This window comes from Dipodomys merriami, unplaced genomic scaffold, assembly GCF_024711535.1.
Source record: "Dipodomys merriami isolate MVZ:Mamm:240054 unplaced genomic scaffold, mDipMer1.0.p SCAF_106, whole genome shotgun sequence".
NCBI lineage: Eukaryota > Metazoa > Chordata > Mammalia > Rodentia > Heteromyidae > Dipodomys > Dipodomys merriami.
Window position 1 is genome coordinate 2811259 of NW_027202338.1, and position 19677 is coordinate 2830935.

At 57.9% G+C, this 19677-nt stretch overlaps 1 protein-coding gene across 1 annotated transcript; it reads left to right on the forward strand.

The window, feature by feature from the left end:
* Nucleotides 1–6608: 6608 nt before the first annotated feature.
* Nucleotides 6609–18800, forward strand: LOC138813813 (B-cell lymphoma 3 protein). Its single transcript, XM_070002285.1, has 9 exons — nucleotides 6609–6954; nucleotides 9134–9287; nucleotides 14072–14180; nucleotides 14643–14847; nucleotides 14933–15021; nucleotides 15537–15614; nucleotides 16643–16810; nucleotides 18030–18147; nucleotides 18229–18800. Exons 1-9 carry the CDS (start codon nucleotides 6690–6692, stop codon nucleotides 18414–18416), a joined length of 1374 nt encoding a protein of 457 aa, XP_069858386.1. The 5' UTR covers nucleotides 6609–6689; the 3' UTR covers nucleotides 18417–18800.
* The last annotated feature ends 877 nt before the right edge of the window (nucleotides 18801–19677 follow it).

Genomic DNA, 19677 nt, shown 5'->3' on the forward strand with positions numbered 1-19677 from the left:
CTTGTCTGCCCTCCTTGGCGCCGTGGCGGCGACAGGGGTTAAAGTCCGGAGCTCAGCTTGGGGCTCCCAGCGGATATGGAGGGGGGGTTGGGGGGGGAGTTGGGCCCAACCCAAGACAGGGGAATCCCCAGAGGCCCAGCCCTCCCCCCCACGAGCCTCCATGTTCCTTCTCTTCTCCCCTCTCCTCCCCTCCTCTGGGCCCAAACCTTGGCCCTGGAATCTCCCTGTGTCCTCGAGCCTCAGTTTCTCCAGCTGGAAGGTTGTCACCCAGGCCTCTGGGAATGGCCACCTGCTGTCTCTCCAGCCCTTGGCTCTGCCCCCTGCTTACGATCGGTCTCCATTTCTTGTTGTATTAGTGTGTGTGTGTGTGTGTGTGTGTGTGTGTGTGTGTGTGTGTGTGTGTGTGTGTGTGTCCAGTCCTGGGGCTGGAACGCAGGGCCTGGTGCTATCCCTGAGCTTTTTCACTCAAGGCTAACCCTCTGCCATTTCACCCACAGTTCCACTTCCAAGTTTTTGCTGGCTCATGGGAGATAAGAGTCTCCTAGACTTTCCTGCCCTGAGCTGGCCTCGAACCCTGATCCTCAGAGCTCAGCCTCCTGCCTAGCAAATGGAAGGCCTCGAGTTCAAATCCTAGCACCATCAAATAGAGAGGGGGAGGGAGGAAGGAAGGAAGGAAGGAAGGAAGGAAGGAAGGAAGGAAGGAAGGAAGGAAGGAAGGAAGGAAGGTTCTAGTCAAATGGAGGATTCCAGTTCCAGTCTGATGAAGGAGGCAGACTCAGGAGACTCCCAGAGCGCCTGGTATAGCACGCTGGTGGCAGTCTAGCCTGATGGTTTTTTCCCATGCTACCCCCTCTTCAGTGAACTGCTAGTCTGAGAGGGGAGACTTCCTCATGCTGGTGAAGATGCAAGTCTGACGGCGGAGGCATGTCCTATGGCATCTGGGGAGAAGGCTCCCTCGTTCTCAGAGACGTCCTGATCCCGACAGAGGCGGCAAAATGCAATTCAGACCCACAAGGAATTCTTGAAACTGCTGGGCAAACATGGCCTCCATGGGCTGGGAAGGTGGCTCAGTGGTAGAGCGCTTGTCTTGCATGCCTGAGGCCCTGGGTTCGATTCCTCAGCACCACATAAGCAAAAAGAAAAAAGCCGGAAGTGGCGCTGTGGCTCAAGTGGTAGAGGGCTAGCCTTGAGCTGAAGAGCTGAGGGACAGCGCCCAGGCCCAGAGTTCAGGCCCCAGGACCAGGGCGGTGGGGGGGGACATAGCCTTCACTCAGGGGTCTCCTAGTCTGAGGGCGGAGGCCTTCTGTTCTCCTGGGCCTCCTCTTCAGGACCCATAACCTCTTCCCTCCCTCAAAAAAAAATTCTTTCTTTTTTGTCAGTCATGGGGCTTGAACTCTGGGCTTGGGTGCTGTCCCTCAGCTCTTTAGCTCAAGGCGAGCGCTCTACCACTTGAGCCACAGCACCACCTCTGGTTTTCTGAAGATAAGAGTCTCACCGGCTTTCCTGTCCGGGCTGGTTTTGAAACGTGATCCTCAGATCTCAGCCTCCTGAGTAGCTAGGATGACAGGCTTGAGCCAGTCTTATTCTAGAGCCTCAGCTGGCCTCAAACTAGCAATCCTCCGGCCTCAGCCTCCCTGGCACTGGGATTACAGGTGTGTACTACCATGCCCGGCTCAGAATCTTCCTTGTCTGTTCTTCTTGACATCTGAGGACTGAACGAATGTATCCTAGGCCTCTCCCTCCTCATTCTGTGATGGATCTGAGAGGGAAGGAACTTCTAGGAGACCAGGAATTCCACGTTTGGGGCCCAGGACTTCTGTGGCCATGACCCCCAGGGCCCCAGTAGGCCAGCATGGTGCAGCGATACCCGCCCCCCTTCCCCCCTCAGCTGGTGACTGAGTGTCCGGGGCAGACGGGAGAGCGTGCCAGGTTCCTCGGGGCTTTCCAGACTCAACCTCGCCCTGCCCTGGCCTGGCCTGGCCTGGAAGGGCCCCCTCTCATCTCCTACATAGTCTGGGGGAGGGGGGCTGGGCCCTGGGGGAGGGTCATGGCGACAGGGAAGAGCGGATGACACCAGAGGCTTTGCTGGGCCGGGCAGCTGTGCCCTGGGGGTCTCGTGACCGACTCACCCCGCTTTCCTAGCTATCATCTTTCTTGTCTTCCCGTCAGGCTGTGACGTAGGGGGAAACTGAGGCCCAGGGAGATCAGAGGAGCAGGAGGCAGAGAAGTCCTCAGAGCAGCTCCACCACGCTTCTGTGGAACTGAAGGGGAACAAAAGATGGGGTGAAGCGGCACTGGAGAGAAGGGGGGGCCCCCGTCAGACCCTCCTGTCCCCACCTGGCCAGCCTTTCTCTTTCTCTCTCTGGTTCTGAGGCCTGGGCACTGTCCCTGAGCTCCTTTCTCATGGGTAGCACTCTACCACTTGAGCCACAGCGCCACTTCCGGTTTTCTGGTGGTTAATTAGAGATAAGAGTCTCATGGACTTTCCTGCCTGGGCTGGCTTTGAACCACACTCCTCAGATCTCAGCCTCCTGAGTAGCTAGGATGACAGGCGTGAGCCAATAATGCCTGGTTTATTTCCTTTTTGGAGATAGGGTCTCACCACGCAGCCCGGGCTGGTTGTGAACTTGTTATAAAACCTAAACCATCTCTGAACTCTAGATGCTGCCACCTTCCTGAGTGCTGAGACTATAGGCATGCACAATGACGCCCGGCTGAACCCAAACCATCTGAGCATCCTGTTTCCAAAGGGGACCTCAGGGCCCATGGCCCAGCTTTCTCTCATAGTCTCAGGAGGAGTCCTGTGGCCTTCTATCCTAACCCCAACCTTCACAGCCCCTCAGGGCAGCCTCCAGCCCCGCCTCCCCCCACCCCGTCCCCACAGGGAAGGCAATCAAGAAGGGGTTGATGAGCAGTGGGATGGTAAAATCCTGACTCAGCGCCTGCGTGCAGACCCAGCAGTCCCCAGGGGAGAAAGGGGAAGACGAAGCCTTGGCCTGGGCCCTAAATGGGCTGATTTGGTCCAGTGCCAGGGGCTCTGGCAGCTGCCCAACCCCCAGGGCGAGAGGGGCTGGGATGAGTGATCCACCATCCTGGAAGCAGGCCTGTGTTCTCCCCTGGAGGGCAGGGTGGCCCCACCCAGGGAACAGAGCTTCTGTCCAAGGTAAGAGGACCAGCCCGGTGAGGTCCAGGCTGGAGACTCAGTTTCCCTGACCCCGTTGGTCCCAGGTGTGTCTCGGGAGCTATTGAAGTCTAACTCTCTCTCTTCCTGCTGCATGGAGGGTGTCTCTCTACCACCTCACCCTCCCCGTTCCTGGAGGCTAAACACATGACTCCCTCTTTCGAAGGAATGTACGGGGTACACACAGAGATGCTGGTCCACAGCCACTGGGATTAATGGCCAGGCTGCTGGGGGCACAGAGTCCTGACCTCATCTCAATTCGTAGGCTTAGTGAGGTGGCTCACACCTACCATCCCAGCTACCTGTGAGGCCTTAAATAGGAGGATCACAGTCCAGGTCCACTTAACTGGCCTTTGAGACTCTATCTGAAATATAACAAAAGGCCTGGGGTTGTGGCTCAAGTGGTAGAGCGCCTGCCTAGCAAGCGTAAAGCCCTGAGTTCAAATCCCCATACTGCCAAAAAAAAAGGAAGGAAGGAAGACAGAGAGAGAGAAAGGGGGAAGGGAGGAAGGGAGGGAAAAGAAAAAAACCCAGGAGGTCCCGGCCTGAGGGCTGGGGTAAGGGTTAAAGCAACAGTGTGGAGAATGGACATCATTCATTCATCCATTCATTCCTTCCACACACTTCTCTCTACTTCCTCCGCCATTTGAAGTAAGACCTGCTACCAATGGTTGGAGCCAGGCTTGATGGTACATTCCTGTAACTCCTGCCCTCAGGAGGCTGAGGCAGGAGGATCACAGGTTAGAGACCAGCCTGTGCTACATAGTGAGACCCTGACTTCAGAAACAAATCAACAACAACAACAAAAGGGGGGAGCCAGAGAAAAGGCCCAGAGAGGGAAAGCCACTCAGCGGAAGGTCACTCAGCATACACTGAAGAACGAGGACTCGAAACTTGGCATGTCCTTAAATACTGTGGATTGAAGTCCTTTCCCGATGAAATGGGGTCTACACTAATTGAAAACCTGGATTGGGGGGGGGTATTCTGTCATATTTGGTGACTCCTGGCAGTTGAGCTGATTCCGGCAATTTCCACACTCCAGGCTCTGAGGACGGCGTGGAGCTTTTTCTCATTTCGCCTCTCCCCAGGTGAAACCAAAGCTCTGTCATGTTCACTCAGAGCTGAAGGGCAGGAGGCAGGATTCGCACTCAGGCCACAGTGGAAAGCAAAACCTTACGAGGCCCAGGAATCGAGACAGCAAGGAACTTGGGATTGGACCAACTTCATCTTCTCTGCTAGTAGGGGAAATCGAGGCCCAGAGAGAGAATCAAAGAAAATGAAAACCTGTCCTTGGTCCTCAGTCCTTTTGAGCTAGACTTGATTTCCCTCTGGGCACCTTGAACAGGTAAAATGTGGGCTTTCTCCCCACACAACACCCCCCCCCAACTCCCCAAGAGTACTTGAGAAGAAACAGAAGGAGAAAAAAATGGGAACAGATACAAAGGCCGGCTGTGCAAAGGAAAGTGGTTAGACAGCAAGCAGGACTTCCAGGCTTTCTCTGAGTTTCTGGGACTCATCCAGGGGCTGTCCCTTGCCGGTGGGAGGCTCAAGGGCCAGAGAGGGGAGACCCTCGTTCTCCAGGGCCGGGGAGAAGGAGGGGCTGGTCATCCTGGTCCCACATCCTCTGTTCCCGACATTGGAGGGAGGCTGCGGTGGGAGCAGGGACTTTCCTGAGCTGCAGAACGTTCTGGGAAATTAGAGACAGCTGCAGGGCGGGGCTCACTCCTGACCTCCCTTCCCTCCCCACTCCCCATAGCAGTGTTGGTCCCCAGGCACCCCTCCTTCCCCTTCTACCCCCCCAGAAGGGGGGGGCTCCCCAACTGCCTCAGCCTCAGAGCTGTGGGCCTCCTCCATCCAAGTTCTCCCTCCTCCCTCAGACCCCCCCACCTCGGCCTTCAGACCTCCCATCCCCTCCCTCGGACCCCTGCCTCCTCCCTTAGACCCGCTCATCATCCCTCCCCACCCTCCGACTGCCTTCTCCCATCAGACCCCGATCCCTCCCCAGGGAAGGGACAGGGCTGGGGCAGGCCTCTGGGTGCGCTGAGGGCGCCCGGCCGCCCACTCTCCAGGGTAAACTGAGTCTCACGAGAGGGGGGCTGAGATCCCAGGGCCTGCAACCCTCACGTGCCTCACCTAAGGGGGGAGTGAGGGGGGCCAGGAGGAGGAGGGGGCCCCCACACCCCCCCTCAGCCCGCATCTCTGGTTAACCATCCACTTGGGTGGGGCCCAGCGGGCCAAAGTCCCTTCCGGGGACCGGGCCGCACCCCTGGTCCCGGCCCAGAGGACACAGACGGATGGCAGGGAGCCGCGGAGGGGCGTGGCCAAGGGGCGAGGGGCGTGGTCAAGGGCGTGGTCTGGGCGGGGCCTCTGGTAGGGCAGGAACGAGGGGGCGGGGCCAGCCCTGCCACGGATGGGGCGGGGCTGGGGGGGACGACACAAGGACCCTCAGACAGGAGATCCAGGGACACCCGGTCTGTCCCCTGGGCATCTCTGGGGTGCAATCTCCGTTTTCCTACCACCCCCATCTCCCGACCCCTCCCCTCAAAGCCTGTGACTCAGTGACCCGGACGTAACCCCAGCGGCAGCCCGGCTCCCAGGGAAATCCGGGAAAGCCCCGCGCGCCACCCGGCCCCACCCCGGGGCGGGGAGAGGCGAGGGGCGTGGCCGCGGCTCGGCGAGGGCGTGGCCGCGGGTGGGCGTGGTCTCTCGGGGGCGTGGTCTGGAAAGAGGACGCCTCTGTTTCTGACTCACGCGCCCAACCCGCCCGGCCTGTCCGCCGCTCACCGGCCCCTCCCTGGGGTGGGAGGGAAAATAGGGGTGCAGAGGGGGGTCAGCCTGCTCCCCAGCTGCAGGACCTGGCCTGGGGCGCCCAAGCGACTGCTTGTCTAGCCTCTCCCCTTTCTCTCTCTCTCTGCACCGCAGCCTCTCCTCTGCATCTGGGGCTCCTCCAGCACCTCTTGGCGCCCGGTGGGCCTTGGCTGGCCTCAGAGACACCCCTGCATTCATTCAGCGCTTCTGCGCGCGCACCCCGTACTCCCCCCTCCCCTACACCCCCAAGTGAGGCCTATGGAGGAGGCAGAGACGGACCAGGGGAGGAGGAGAGCCGGGGCTCCTGCCCCGTGCCTGCCCCGTGCCAGTCCCAGCCAGGCTGGGGTTTGTCCCCGTACCCCCCCCCCCAGAAAGGAGGAAGCGGCTCCGAGAGGGCTGATGTCCGCTTCAAGGTCACCCAGCCCGGAAGGAGGAAGGCAGATTCGAACCTGGCCACCGGGGAGGCCGCGCAGGTAATGAATGGCCCGCGACGCAGACCCCGCCCCCGCGGGCGCGGCGGGGCGGCGCGGGTCCAGGAAACCCCTGGGGCCGGCGGGGTGGCCCGGGGGGCGGGGAGGCGGGCGGCACCGCCCCGGCCGACAAAAGTCCCTTCGGCTCCGCGGGCGGCGGGGGGGAAGTCCCTGCGCCCCGCGATCCCGCCTCCCCGGCCGCGCTCCGGCCGGCCGTGTCGGGCCGCCCCATGCCCCGATGCCCCGCGGGGGCCATGGACGAGGGGCCCGTGGACCTGCGCACCCGCCCCAAGGCCCCCGGGACCCCCAGGACCCCCGGGGCCGCGCTGCCGCTCCGCAAGCGCCCCTACCGCGCGCCCTCCCCGGAGCGCGCCGCCCCCCGAGGCACCGCCGCCCCCGGGGTCCCCGCCGACCCCCTGCGTGGAGGCTGCGACGCGCTGGGGGTCCCCGGGGTCCCCCACGGGCTGGCCAGGCCGGAGGCGCTTTACTACCCGGGTGAGTGCCGCCCCCCCCTCCGTGGGCTGGGGATGGGGTGGGGGGATTGGAAACCACTGCCTGCCGAGACCAGAGACAGAACCCGGGGCGCAAAGAAACGGGGCTCTGGGGAGAGTGGAGGTCGAGGTTCCAGGGACACAGGAACAAGAAGATCTGGGAGCCAGGGAGCAGTGACTTGGGTCCCAAGGCACTGGGGGGTGGAGGGGATCCCGGGAATAGAGCCCCAGGGGGGTCTCTCGTAAGGGAAATTTGGGGGGAGAATCAGAAGTTGGCATCCAGAAACACGGAATTACAAGCTCAGGAGAAGCAGATGAATAGGGTTAGAAACTGGGGTTCCTGGCACCCGGATAATGTGAAGGCAGTTACCCCATCAGAGATGGGGGTTCCCTAAGATATTGGGGGTCTTAAGAGGTGAAAAGTCCCAGGAAGCAAACTCTCAGGAGGAGTCGGCATAGGAGAAGATATACTTGGGGTTCTACACACCCCAATATCTGGAAACTCACAGCTTCAAGGACCTAGACACGGCAAGGGGCTGGAGAGCCAGTGTTCTAGCACCCAGGTGTGCGTGTTCTCCAGTGGTCAGGACTTCCTGTTGGGGGTCACAAGGTTCAGAGTTCCCAGGGGCATTGGGGACCCAAGGAGTTCAGAGATGCTAGGGGGACTGGAGTCCAGAGTATTAAGACTAGCCAGGGGCTGGACACCTGTCACTCTCGCCTGTCATCCCAGTAACTCAGGAGGCTGAGATCTGAGGATCACAGTTCAAAGCCAGCCCAGGCAAGAATGTCTGTAAGAGTCTTAGGTCCAATGAGCCAGGTGAAAACCGGAAGTGGAGCTGTGGCTCAAGCAGTAAAGCGCTAGCCTTGAAAGTTGAAGGACAGCATGCAGGCCCTGAGGTCCAGGCCCAGGACTGGCATGAAAAAAAATTTTTTTAAGACCCGTTGAGCAGTCTTTGAATGGGAGGCCTTAGGATCCCAAGGGCTGACTCTGGACATAACTGGGACCCAAATGGACGGGAAGGGGAGCCAGAGAAAGCCAGATTCTCTCTTCTTTATTTTTATTTACTTATCTTTTGCCAGTCCTGGGGCTCGAACTCAGGGCCCGGGCACTGTCCCTGAGCTTCTTTTTGCTCAAGGCTAACACTCTACCACTTGAGCCACAGCACCACTTCTGGCTTTTTCTGTGCATGTGGTACTGAGGAATGGAACCCAGGGCTTCATGCATGCTAAGCAAGCATTCTACCACTAAGCCACATTCCCAGCCCTAAATTTTTTTAAAAATTTTTCCCCCTGGTACAGAGGTTTGAACTCAGGGCCTAAGTGCTGTCCCTCACTTTTTGTGCTCCAGGCTAGTGCTCTACCACTTGAACCACAACTCCACTACTGGCTCTTGTTCTCAGCCCCCTAAGTAGCTGGGATTACAGGTGTGAGCCAACTATGCCTGGCCACTATCTCCTTATGACTTAAAGATGGGTGTGGGGGGGTTCCCTTTCAGGATCAGCTTATCCTGGTGACTGGGTGACCCGAGAACTGCCCAAGGCAGTGTCCCTAGTGCCCCTAGTTTCTTACTGCCTCAGTGGCCTGTGCCTCTGCCCAGCAGGAGGCCGGCCCCTGCCTCCTCTTCTTATGCCCTCGCTAGAACCTGAGCCTTACTTTTCCTATCTGCACAATGGGTGTGTGCAGATCGACAAAGGTGCCTTCTCCCTGACCTGACCAATGAAAGATGGGGGACTTTTCTCTCTCCCCCAACCCACTGAGCCTTCATTCCATGCCCTCCCAGCACCTAGTTCATTCCTCAGTTATGTGTCCCCCCCACAAAGCCTGAGTAAACAGGCCCCTGGGGACCTCCGCTGGGTCCCTTCAGAGAACAATGATCAGAATCAGAGTTGGGGGGACAGGGAGGCTCAGAGGAGGGCTATGGACTGGGATGAGCACTTGGCTTGGTCTTGGGGCTTTAAGGACCTAGTTCAGGATGGGCTGGAGGCATGGCTCCATTGGTAGCACCTCCGTGAGCCAGGTACTGAGTTCAAGTGGCAGGTACTGAGTTCAAGTCCCGGTCTTGGGCATAATAATAATAGTAATAGTGGAAAGTGGGTCTGGGAGGAAGGGAGATCCCACTGTAGGAACCAAGGCTCAGACAGAACCTGGCTTCACTCAGCCCCTTTCTGTCCTCCTTTCTTCAGGACCATTATTGCCTCTTTATCCCACCCCGACTCTGGGGTCCCCCTTTCCTCTGCTCAACCTGCCTGCACCCTTGTACCCAATGGTGTGTCCTGTGGAACACCCCCTGGCAGCTGACATCGCTGTGGCCACCCGAGCAGATGAGGATGGAGATACGTGAGTGATGCTCAGGGGAAGGGGGGAGGGAAGCCGAGATCTCTACCACCCGCCCAGCGGCCAGTCCTGTCCCCACCCCTGAGCCTCAGTTTCCTCCTCTGAGAAATGGGCTTCTAAGAACATGTATCTCCTGGAGCTGCTTTTGAGGCAGTGGTACTTGCTTGCCCTCTCTCTCCTCTCCCCCCCTGACTCTCGAACCCAAGCCTTCACGCCTTCTAATCTCTTAAGCTATACCCCTGGCTCCCCATGTTTGTTTGTTTGTTTTAGAAAAATAGGAGGCACACATTCCTTGATCACCTTATAGGGTTTGTTTGTTGCTGGTTTCCTGATTTGAACTCAAAGCCCTGTGCTCGCTCACACTGGTGCTCTACAGCCTGAGTCATGTCCCCAGCCTCGCTTTTTGCTAGCTATTATGGAACTAAAGAGTCTCACTAATTTTTCTCCTGGCCTGACTTCCAAGTGTGATATCCTGATGTCAGCCTCCTGAGCAGCCAGGATTACAAGCGTGAGGTACAGCGACCATCTTGATTGATTTGTGTGTGTGTGCGTGCACGCATGCGCAGATACTGGTCTTGAGACTTGAGCTCATGAACTCAGAGCCTGGGCGCTGCCTCTGAGCTCACCTAGAACTCCGCACAGGAGACAGTTTAGCTGTGTGCCTGGTGCATAATTGGTGCTCAGAGCCTTTCACCTTGGAGATTATTGTCACTCATTGGACATGGGTTTGACTCCTGGCTGGCCACTTTCTTGCCCTACCATGCCTCAGTTTCCCTCTCTATGCAAACAGGAACTCTAAGGGTGTGTACCTCTCTGAAATGATGTCTGTAATGCCCTTTCATGGGAATTGAGTTGGGGACTCGAAACCACAGGGAAAGGCGTAGAGACCCATTGGGCTCACCATCCTGTGGCCCCAAGCCTCAATTTCCCATTTTACAAACTGGGCCCCATCCCAGCACTTCTCATAATTCGAATTCAGCAGATCAGAGCCTAGCATAGGCAGTCGGTGCTCAATACTTGACATTGCGCACTGAGACAGAGGAGCCCCAGGTAGCAGTTGGAGAAAGGTAGTTGTCTAAAAGCTTGAACTTGCCGGTGGGTCAGGCACCTGTGGCACACGCCTGTAATCCAGGCTGTTTGGAAGGCTGAGATCTGAGGATTGAAATTCAAAGCCAGCCTAGGGTAGGAAAGTCCCTGAGACCCTTATCTCCAGTGAACCATCAGAAATCCACTAACCTTGAGCAGAAAACGCTAAGGAACAGCATCCAGGCCCTGAGTTCAAGTCCCAGGACTGAGGCGCGCGCACATACACACACACACACACACACACACACACACACACACACACACACGCACACGCACACGCACACGCACACGCACACGCACACACGGAGCTGTAGTTCTGGATGCCTCCACTGGGCTCTTATGAAGCAGGTGTCGCTCCGGGTCAGCCTCAGGAGGGACTGGTCAGTTGTCTTGGAAGCAGGGTGCAGGCCCTCAGCCTTCTTGCTCTGTTCCCTGTCGCCCCCCCTTCCCTCCCCCCACCCCAACACAAACACTTGTGTCTCAGCTGCCTGCCGGGGAAATCCCTTCTGGGGGAACTTGACCGCAGCCAGCTGCTCACCCCAGCACCCTCCCTCCCCAACTCCCTCCAACCTTAACCCCTTCTACTGGGGCCCAGACTTTACCGGAAAGGACAGCCACCAGCCCTGCTTCACACAGGGAGGGCTGCTAAGTCTGACTCCCCAAAACAAAGCAAAGTTCTACAGGCTGCACTTCAGAGTCCTTATTAAGAGAGCCAGAGCCATGCCAGTGGTTCACGCCTGTAATCCCAGCTACTCAGGAGGCTGAGATCTGTGGATGGTAGTTCAAAGCCAGTCAGGGCAGGAAAGTCCATGAGACTCTTCTCTCCAAGGAACTGCCAAAATGAGCCAGAAGTGGAGCTATGGTTCAAGTGGTAGAGGGCCAGCCATGAGCAGAAAAGCTCAGGGACAGCAGCTGGGTCCTGAATTCAAACCCAGGGACAAAAGAGAGAGAGAGACAGGGCTGGGAAGGTGGCTCAGTGGTAGAGTGCTTGCCTTGCATGCTTGAGGCCCTGGGTTCGATTCCTCAGCACCACATAAAGAAAAAAGCCGGAAGTGGCACTGTGGCTCAAGTGGTAGAGCACTAGCCTTGAGCTGAAGAGCTGAGGGACAGCGCCCAGGCCCAGAGTTCAGGCCCCACGACTGACAAAAAAAAAAAAAAAAGAGAGAGAAAGAGACAGAGAGACAGACAGAGAAAAGACAGAGACAGAGACACAGAGAGACAGACAGACAGACAGAGGGTTGTGGAGATGTGGAGGTGTAGGAAGCTTGATCCCAAAGAAATTAGGGACAGGAGAATTAGAAACTGAAGTCTTCAAGAGATGAGGCCCATGACTCTGAGTTGGGGTGCTGTACGTATTCTGGGGAACAGGAGAAGGGACCAGCTGCAGGACCTGGCTCCACAAAAGCCTTAGGGGAAGAAGCCAGCTCCATTCCTTTGCAGAACCTTGAACTCAGTACCTGGGCCTCACAAAACACCATAAATCTCACACAGTGATACCCAGAGACTGTGGGGCTCAGTTGAGGGTGGGGGGCGGTGGTGTCCATCTCCTCCCACCCACCCCACCCAGGGTGGAGAACTCTGAGCCCTTTTTTCTTCACACACACATACACACCCATCCTAGTTTGAAGGTGGAAATTGGGGTTGTAAGGTGGGGGTGTCAGGGTAGATCCCCCAAGGGACCAGCTTCCCTCCCCCGGGAGCAGGAAGCGCAGCCCCGCCCGGCCGGCTGTTACTGGAAGTCCAGGGCTGGGCCTCCCCTCCCTCCCCACTTCCTCCAGCCCCGCCCCACCCCTGCAGCCCTCGCGTTTATGGGAACTTGCGCCGGCTGGGTTTCTCTGAAATCCTTCACTGCACTGCCCTGGCTTAACCCCGCCCGGGGAGGGACCTAGGCTAGAATCCAGGGAGATTCAGGGGGAGGTAGTGGGGGCTGGGGGGGGGGGGCGCCCTGGCCCAGGGCCAGACCCACCCCAACATTCTCTATTTAAATCGGGTTGGCTTTGAGAGTCACCTGCTTAATCTGTCCTGGCATGTGGCCTGCTGCGGTGTTTCACCAGGGGAGAAGGGAAAGGGGGGGGGCTCATCGAGTCATGTGATTTGGCCCTAGATGGCACTGTAGGGGTGTTTGCAAGTGGATCTTGTCCCCTCCAAGCCCCTCCCTCATGGGAGACACCCCAGGATTTCCCTCCACCCCTCCTCAGAATCAGCTGGGACGCTAGCTCCTATTACATAGTTAGGAGTCAAAGTCTTAGCAAGGCATTGGGGTGCTGCGCTCTGTCCCCCCTCTCTAACACCCCATCCCCAGATTGGGGTACCTTGGAAAGTGAGGGCTCACTGAGAGTCTGGCTCCCAACAGTCAGCAGTCTACAAGGGAGAAGAAAGCAGGTCTGGGCAGCTGGCCTTCCCTCCCCGCTCCCATCCTCCACCCTCTCATCCCCAGACAATATAGAAGTTGGGGTGTCCTTTGGCCTTGAGTCAGGAGGCTGGAGCCATCTGAGAGCTGATCAGTTCCTGCTCTCATCGGTCCATCGGTCCATCAGCTCTCTTCCCCTCAGCTTATTTGACAGCCCATGACCCCAGAAGCTAGGAGAATGTCTACTTTAAGGCCAGATGCAGTGGCTGCCACGTGTAATCCAAGCTAGTCCAGAGCTACAGATGAGGAAGATCAGGCTTTGAGGTCAACTTGAGCATAATCCTATGTCAACAAAAGAGCTGAGGATGGTGAAGCCTGCCCGTCATCCCTGCTGTTGAAGGCATAAGTAGGAAGATCGCAGTCCAGATTAGCCCAGGCAAAAATTGGGACACCCCATCTACAAGTAGCTAAAGCAGAAAGGATTATGGGTATGGCTCTAGGGGTAGGCCACCCACCTAGCACTTGTGAAGCATTAAATTCAAATCGTAGTACTGCCAATTAAGGAAAAAAGAAAAGTCCTGGGGCTGGGAAGGTGGCTCAGTGGTAGAGTGCTTGCCTTGCATGCCTGAGGCCCTGGGTTCCATTCCTCAGCACCACATAAGCAAAAAGCCGGAAGTGGCGCTGTGGCTCAAGTGATAGAGCCCTAGCCTTGAGCTGAAGAGCTGAAGGACAGTGCCCAGGCCCAGAGTTCAAGCCCCACGACTGGACCCAAAAAAAAAAAAGAAAAAAAAGAAAAGTCCTTCAATCTAGACTCCCTGTTCCAGAGCAGTGATACCCCCACATCCCAGTTCTGTGCAGATAGCATGAGTTCAATTGGAGAATAGACTTAAATCAGCTATCAGAGAGCTTGAGGCTCCTGCCCTCCCACAATTTACAATAGGAGAAGAGCTTGGCCCAGAGATTGTGGGGTGGGAGCTTGGCCACTCAGCACCGGCAGAACATCAACTGCCCACCAGAGACTGGGCAGTGAGGCAAACCTGGCCCTGGTGCAGCTACAACTATATCAGGAGACCTAAGCATAGGAGACAGCCAGTGCAAAGGCCCTGGGGCACACTGTGAAAGGGTCCTTTTACCTGCTCTTTCTGTCCCCAGCTGGCAGAGAAGGGTGTAGTAAGGAGGAAGGGGAGATTGGAATGTTCTAGAAGGCTGCAAAGGTGGCTATACCAGAGCAAAGGCCTGCAGAGGTAGGCTTCCCAAGCACCCCAGGGCTCATCAGTGTTAATTCTGCCACCATGGTGTGTGTGGGGGGGGGACCGCTAATATCTGTGGTGGTCCCTGCCCTGTCCTTCAGGCCTCTCCACATCGCCGTGGCCCAGGAGAATCTTCCAGCTGTGCACCGGCTGATCAGACTTTTCCAGCATGGAGGCCAGGAGCTTGATGTCTACAACCACCTTCGCCAGGTGAGGTGGGCTGGAGGGAACTGGACTTGAGGGCCTAGTGGGTGGTACCCGAGAATCTGCCTTCAGAAACAGAGGCTGTGGCTCAAGCGGCAGAAGTCCAGCTTTGAGCATAAAAAGCCAAGCCCAAGATGGAGGCCATGAGTTCAAGGACTCATTCCCCTAGTTTAAAAACAAAAACAGTCCACAGACTCTGGCTTCCCTATGGCCTTGCCCTCTCACTGGTGCTCTACCGTTTGGCCCATGCCTCCAAGCATCTCGAAGGCTTTCCTGACCAGGTTGACTTAGAAGAGCCTGGATCCTCCAGGTCTCAGCCTCCAGAGTAGCTAGGTGAGCCACCAGCGCCCAGCTTGGGCCCTGGTCCTTAAATGTGAGGAAGTGGCTTCCCCCCCTCTCTTCCCCCCCCACGCCCCCAGGCAGGGTTGGGGTGCAGGACACCAGCCCCTCACAATCACCCTCCCGCAGACGCCGCTCCACTTGGCTGTCATTACCACATTACCCACCGTCGTCCAGCTCCTGGTGACCGCCGGGGCCAGCCCCATGGCGCTGGATCGCCATGGCCAGACGGCAGCCCACCTAGCGTGCGAGCACCGCAGCCCCACCTGCCTGCGGGCCCTGCTGGACAGCGCGGCCCCGGGCACGGTGGACCTGGAGGCCCGCAATTACGACGGTGAGTCCCGCACTTGCGGCCTGGGGTGGGGCGGGCGGTCCTGACACCGCGGGACCGGGCTTGACCGCGGCTCCTCCTCCCCCAGGGCTCACCGCCCTGCACGTGGCGGTGAACACCGGTTGCCCAGAGACGGTGCTGCTTTTGCTGGAGCGCGGGGCCGACATTGATGCAGTGGTGAGCAGGGAGGGGGCGTGGCCCGCGCGTGGGGGCGGGGCCGGGTGGGCGTGGTCGGCGTAGCAGCGCGCCTGTGGGTGGGGCTTGGATTGTCTAATGGGATCCCAGCCTTGTGATAAGTCATCATAGTGGGGCGTGGCCAGAGGCGGGGTTGGTGGGGAAGCTCGCCTCGGTGGGCAGGGCTTGGAGTATCCAATGGGATCCAGGCCAGAGGCGGGGCTGTTGAGCACCGCCTTGATGGGCGGAGCTTGGAGCATCCAATGAGATCCTAGTGGGGCGTGGCCCGTAGGGAAGCACGCCTAGTGAGTGGAGCTTGGAATGCCCAATGGAATCCAGGCTGGACTGAACTGTGGGTAGTGGTGATGGGGCGTGGCAAAGGGCGCGGTCCTAAGGAGACACGCCCTCGAGGGGCGGGGATTAGAGTAGCCAATGGGATTCGCCCTGGATTCAGCCTCTGGATGCCCAGGGGAGTTTTGCATTCAGTGTGGATTCCAAGACCTCTCCTCCCGCCGCAGGACATTAAGAGCGGCCGCTCCCCGCTCATCCACGCGGTGGAAAACAACACCCTGAGCATGGTGCAGCTGCTGCTGCAGGTGGGTGCGGCCCCGGCCCTTGGCTCCTCCCCAACCCCCTCTGACGCCCACGCAGCTGTCATCCGGACCCCCCCTCTTCCTCTCCTCCCTCCTCCCCCCAGCCCTGCTTCCACATCCAGCTTGGTCTCATGCTAGGAGTCCGATTTCATTCTCTCTCTGCTGCCAACTTGGCCGGGAGCCCCTGCGGTTCATCCTCCGTCCCTTCCAAGGCCACGCCCCGCCCCGCAATGGCCCCGCGCTGGCCCCGCGCTGGCCTTCTGCCCCGACTCCATCCGTGATTCCTTCTTTTTTTTTTTGGTCGGTCATGGGGCTTGAACTCTGGGCCTGGGCGCTGTCCCTCAGCTCTTCAGCTCAAGGCAAGTGCTCTACCACTTGAGCTACAGCGCCACTTCTGGTTTTCTGGTGGTTTATTGGAGATAGGAGTCTCATGGTCTCTTCTGCCCGGGCTGGCTTTCAACCACGATCCTCAGATCTCAGCCTCCTGAGTTGCTAGGATTATAGGTGTGAGCCACCAGCGTCCGGCCCGTGATCCCTTCTGACCCCTTCCCTACCTACACAAACCACCCTATCTAGTTCTGGTCCCTGTGTGTGTGTGTGTCTGTGTGTGTGCCGGTCCTGGAGCTTGAACTCAGAGCTCTGTTCCTTAGCTCTACCGCTTGAGCCTCACCTCCACTTCCAGTTTTTTGGTGGTTAGCTCATAGGGGCTGGCTTTGAACTTCGATCTCAACCTCCTGAGTGGCTAGGATGACAAGTTTGAGCCGCCAGCTCTGGTACCTTTATTTGAGAAAGGATCTTGCCGAGTCATTCGAGGCTGGCCTCAAACTGGCGATCCTCCTGCCTCAGCCTCCCGAATGCTGGGATCACAGACGAGTACTATTACTCGGCCCAACATAGCTTCCGTCTTTCTAAGACACACACACATCCTAATCCTGATCTGGCCCTGCTCCAAGCCTAGTGGCAGATGTGATGCGGACCCCAGCCCCACAGCTCTTCCCAAGCCCCTCACTCTGGCCCCACCCCGCCCGCAGCACGGCGCCAACGTGAATGCGCAGATGTACTCCGGCAGCTCGGCTCTGCACTCGGCGTCCGGCCGCGGGCTCCTGCCGCTGGTGCGCACGCTGGTCCGCAGCGGAGCCGACAGCGGCCTCAAGAACTGTCACAACGACACACCGCTCATGGTGGCGCGCAGCCGCCGGGTGAGCCGGGGCGCCTGGGGTGGGGGGCGCCGGGGGTCCGGATCGCGGCACACGGGCGGGGTGGGCCCGGCCTGGGCAGCGCGCCCCGGGGGCAGGGGGCAGGGGGGGTGTCTGCGGGCTGCTGACCAGTGACCTAGCAACAGAGCATGGGGGGGGGGAGTGGAAGGGGAAGCGCGATGTGAGACCTAGAGATGGGGAAACTGAGGCAGGAAGAAAGATAAGAGAGGGTAGGGGAGGTGAATATGATCCAAGTACATTACATGCACGGGTGAAAATAGTATAATACAGTCAGGCACCGGGGGTCATGCCTGTCATCCCAGGTACTCGGGAAGCTGAGATCTGAGGATCATGGTTGGAAGCCAGCCTGGGCAAGAAGGACTATGAGACTTTGGGGGAGGGGGGGTTTGAACTCAGGGCCTGGGCGCTGTCTCTGAGCCTCTCTATGCTCAAGGCTAGCACTCTACCGCTTGAGCCGCAGCGCCACTTCCAGTTTTTGAGTGGTTCATTGGAGATAAGAGTCTCACAGGGTCTTTTCTGCCCAGGCTGGCTTCAAAACATGGTCTTCAGATCTCAGCCTCCTGAGTCACTAAGATGACAGGTGTGAGCCACCTGCCCGATGCTCGCTGAGCCTCTTATCTCCAAATAAGCCAGAAGTGGAGGTGTGGCTTAAGTGGTAGAGCATTAGCTAGCCCTGAGCAAAACCAAACCCCTCAGCAACAGCACATGGGGCCTTGAGTTCAAGCCCCAGCACTGGCACCAAAAAAAAGAAAATAGAAAGAGGAAGAGCTCAAGTGCTAGAGTACCAGCATGGAGTTAGAAAAGCCAAGCAAGAGTACAAGGCCCTGGGCTGGGAAGGTGGCTCAGTGGTAGAGCGCTTGCCTCTCATGCATGAGGCCCTGGGTTCGATTCCTCAGCACCACCTAAACAGAAAAAGCCGGAAGTGGCGCTGTGGCTCAAGTGGTAGAGTGCTAGCCTTGAGCTGAAAAGCTGAGGGACAGCACCCAGGCCCTGAGTTCAGGTCCACGACTGGCAAAAAAAAAAAAAGAGTACAAGGCCCTGAGTTCAAGCCCCAGTGCCAACACACACACACACACACACACACACACACACACACACACACACACACACACACACACAGAGAAATGCCTGTCTACCTTCACCTGCTGAGAAGCGGCCCTCCCCTGCATGCCGTGTCCGCTGACCCATCCATCTACCCCAGGTCATCGATATCCTCAGGGGGAAGGCCACCCGGGCTGCCTCTGGGTCCCAGCAGGAGCCATCCCCCGAGCGCAGTGTCACCGCCTCCCCAGAGAGCAGCAGCCGCCTCAGCTCCAATGGTGAGAGCCCGCCTGCTCCCCCCGAACCCCATTGTGGCCTCAGCCCGCCCTCAACCTCCCCACCTCTCTCTCCCTCCACAGGTCTCCCGTCTGCATCGCCATCCTCCTCGCCCTCCCAGTCTCCCCCCAAGGACATCCCTGGATTCCCTCTGGCTCCCCACAACTTCTTCTTTCCTCCTCCATCTCCACCTACCTTCTTGTCCTTCCCTGGGGTCCTTCGAGGCCCTGGCCGGCCCGTGCCCCCCTCACCAGCCCCAGGAGGCAGCTGAGAGGGATGGGGGGGCAGATCCGGACTTGTGAGGAGCCCCCGCCCCCCCGCAAAGCGGCAAACACTTCTGTAAACTGTGAAGATCTCACTCTGTCCCCCATCTTTGGGAACAAGATTTGCACCAGTGCACATGTCATGTCCACCCTGAACCCCATCTTCTGTGCAGATATCACCCCATATCCTCCCCGCCCCAAGGACTTCACCCCTTCATTCTCAGGCACCTGCTACCTGTCTGGCGCCCATCACAGCCCCTTCTAGAACAGGGGAAACAAACCAGGGAGCAAGGGCTCCCCTTGTCGTCTCCCAGGTCTGAGGAAGGAGGACGATGTAAATTATTAGGCATTTTGGTTTGATATCTTTTGTAATAAACTATTTTTGTACCATACACCAGGCTCAATGGGGGATCTTGTAAGAAAGTCTGGCACAACGGGGTGCATCTGGCTCACACCTGTAATCCCAGCTACTCAGAAGGCCTAGGATCATGGTTCAAAGCCAGCCTAGGCAGGAAAGTCCCTGAGACTCTTATCTCCCATGAACCACCAAAAAGCCAGAAGTGGAGCTGTGTGTGGTTCAAGTGGTAGAGGAACAAAAACAAAAGAGCTCACACACAGGGCATGAGCCCTGAGTTCAAGCCCCATGCTGGGCACTTGAAGAAATAAATAAGTATCTCTGGGTGCTTGGGGTGTGTTTGCCCCACATCCGGGTCACATGGTGCTGCCTGACACCAAGCATGCTGGGAAATGTAGTTTGATCTCAGAAGCAGCTACCCAGATGAGATGCAGTTCTGTTTCAAAAGGAAGAGGAGAGGTCTGGGGTCTGTCTGACTCAGACTTAAGTGACTTACCACCCCATGTTTCAGTTTCCTCTTTTGCACAAAGACAATACTTCCCAAGCCCTGAGGAAGAGGAAGATTCAGTGAAGGTGTGAATGCAGATGCTGGACACAGTACTGGTCCTTGTGTGATACGGGGTGTACATTGGAGAGCTGGGGTGCTGGGCGGTGATACAGGCTGGGGGTGAGGGGCCTCTGTGTGTGAGAAACTGGGGTTTGAGGCTGAACTCAGCCTTAACCTTGCACTTACTTCTCTAAAACAGAGGCTCTTGTCCCCTCTGCGTGGAAATCCCCTCTCGGCCTCCAGACCTCAGGATCTTGGCACAATCCGGCTGCCACTCCTTCAGTGACAGCTCATGTCCCTGTTGCCAGTGTCACTGGCTTATTCCACCCTGGAAAACCCAGTGGGCATCAGGCAACTCTTCCAAACT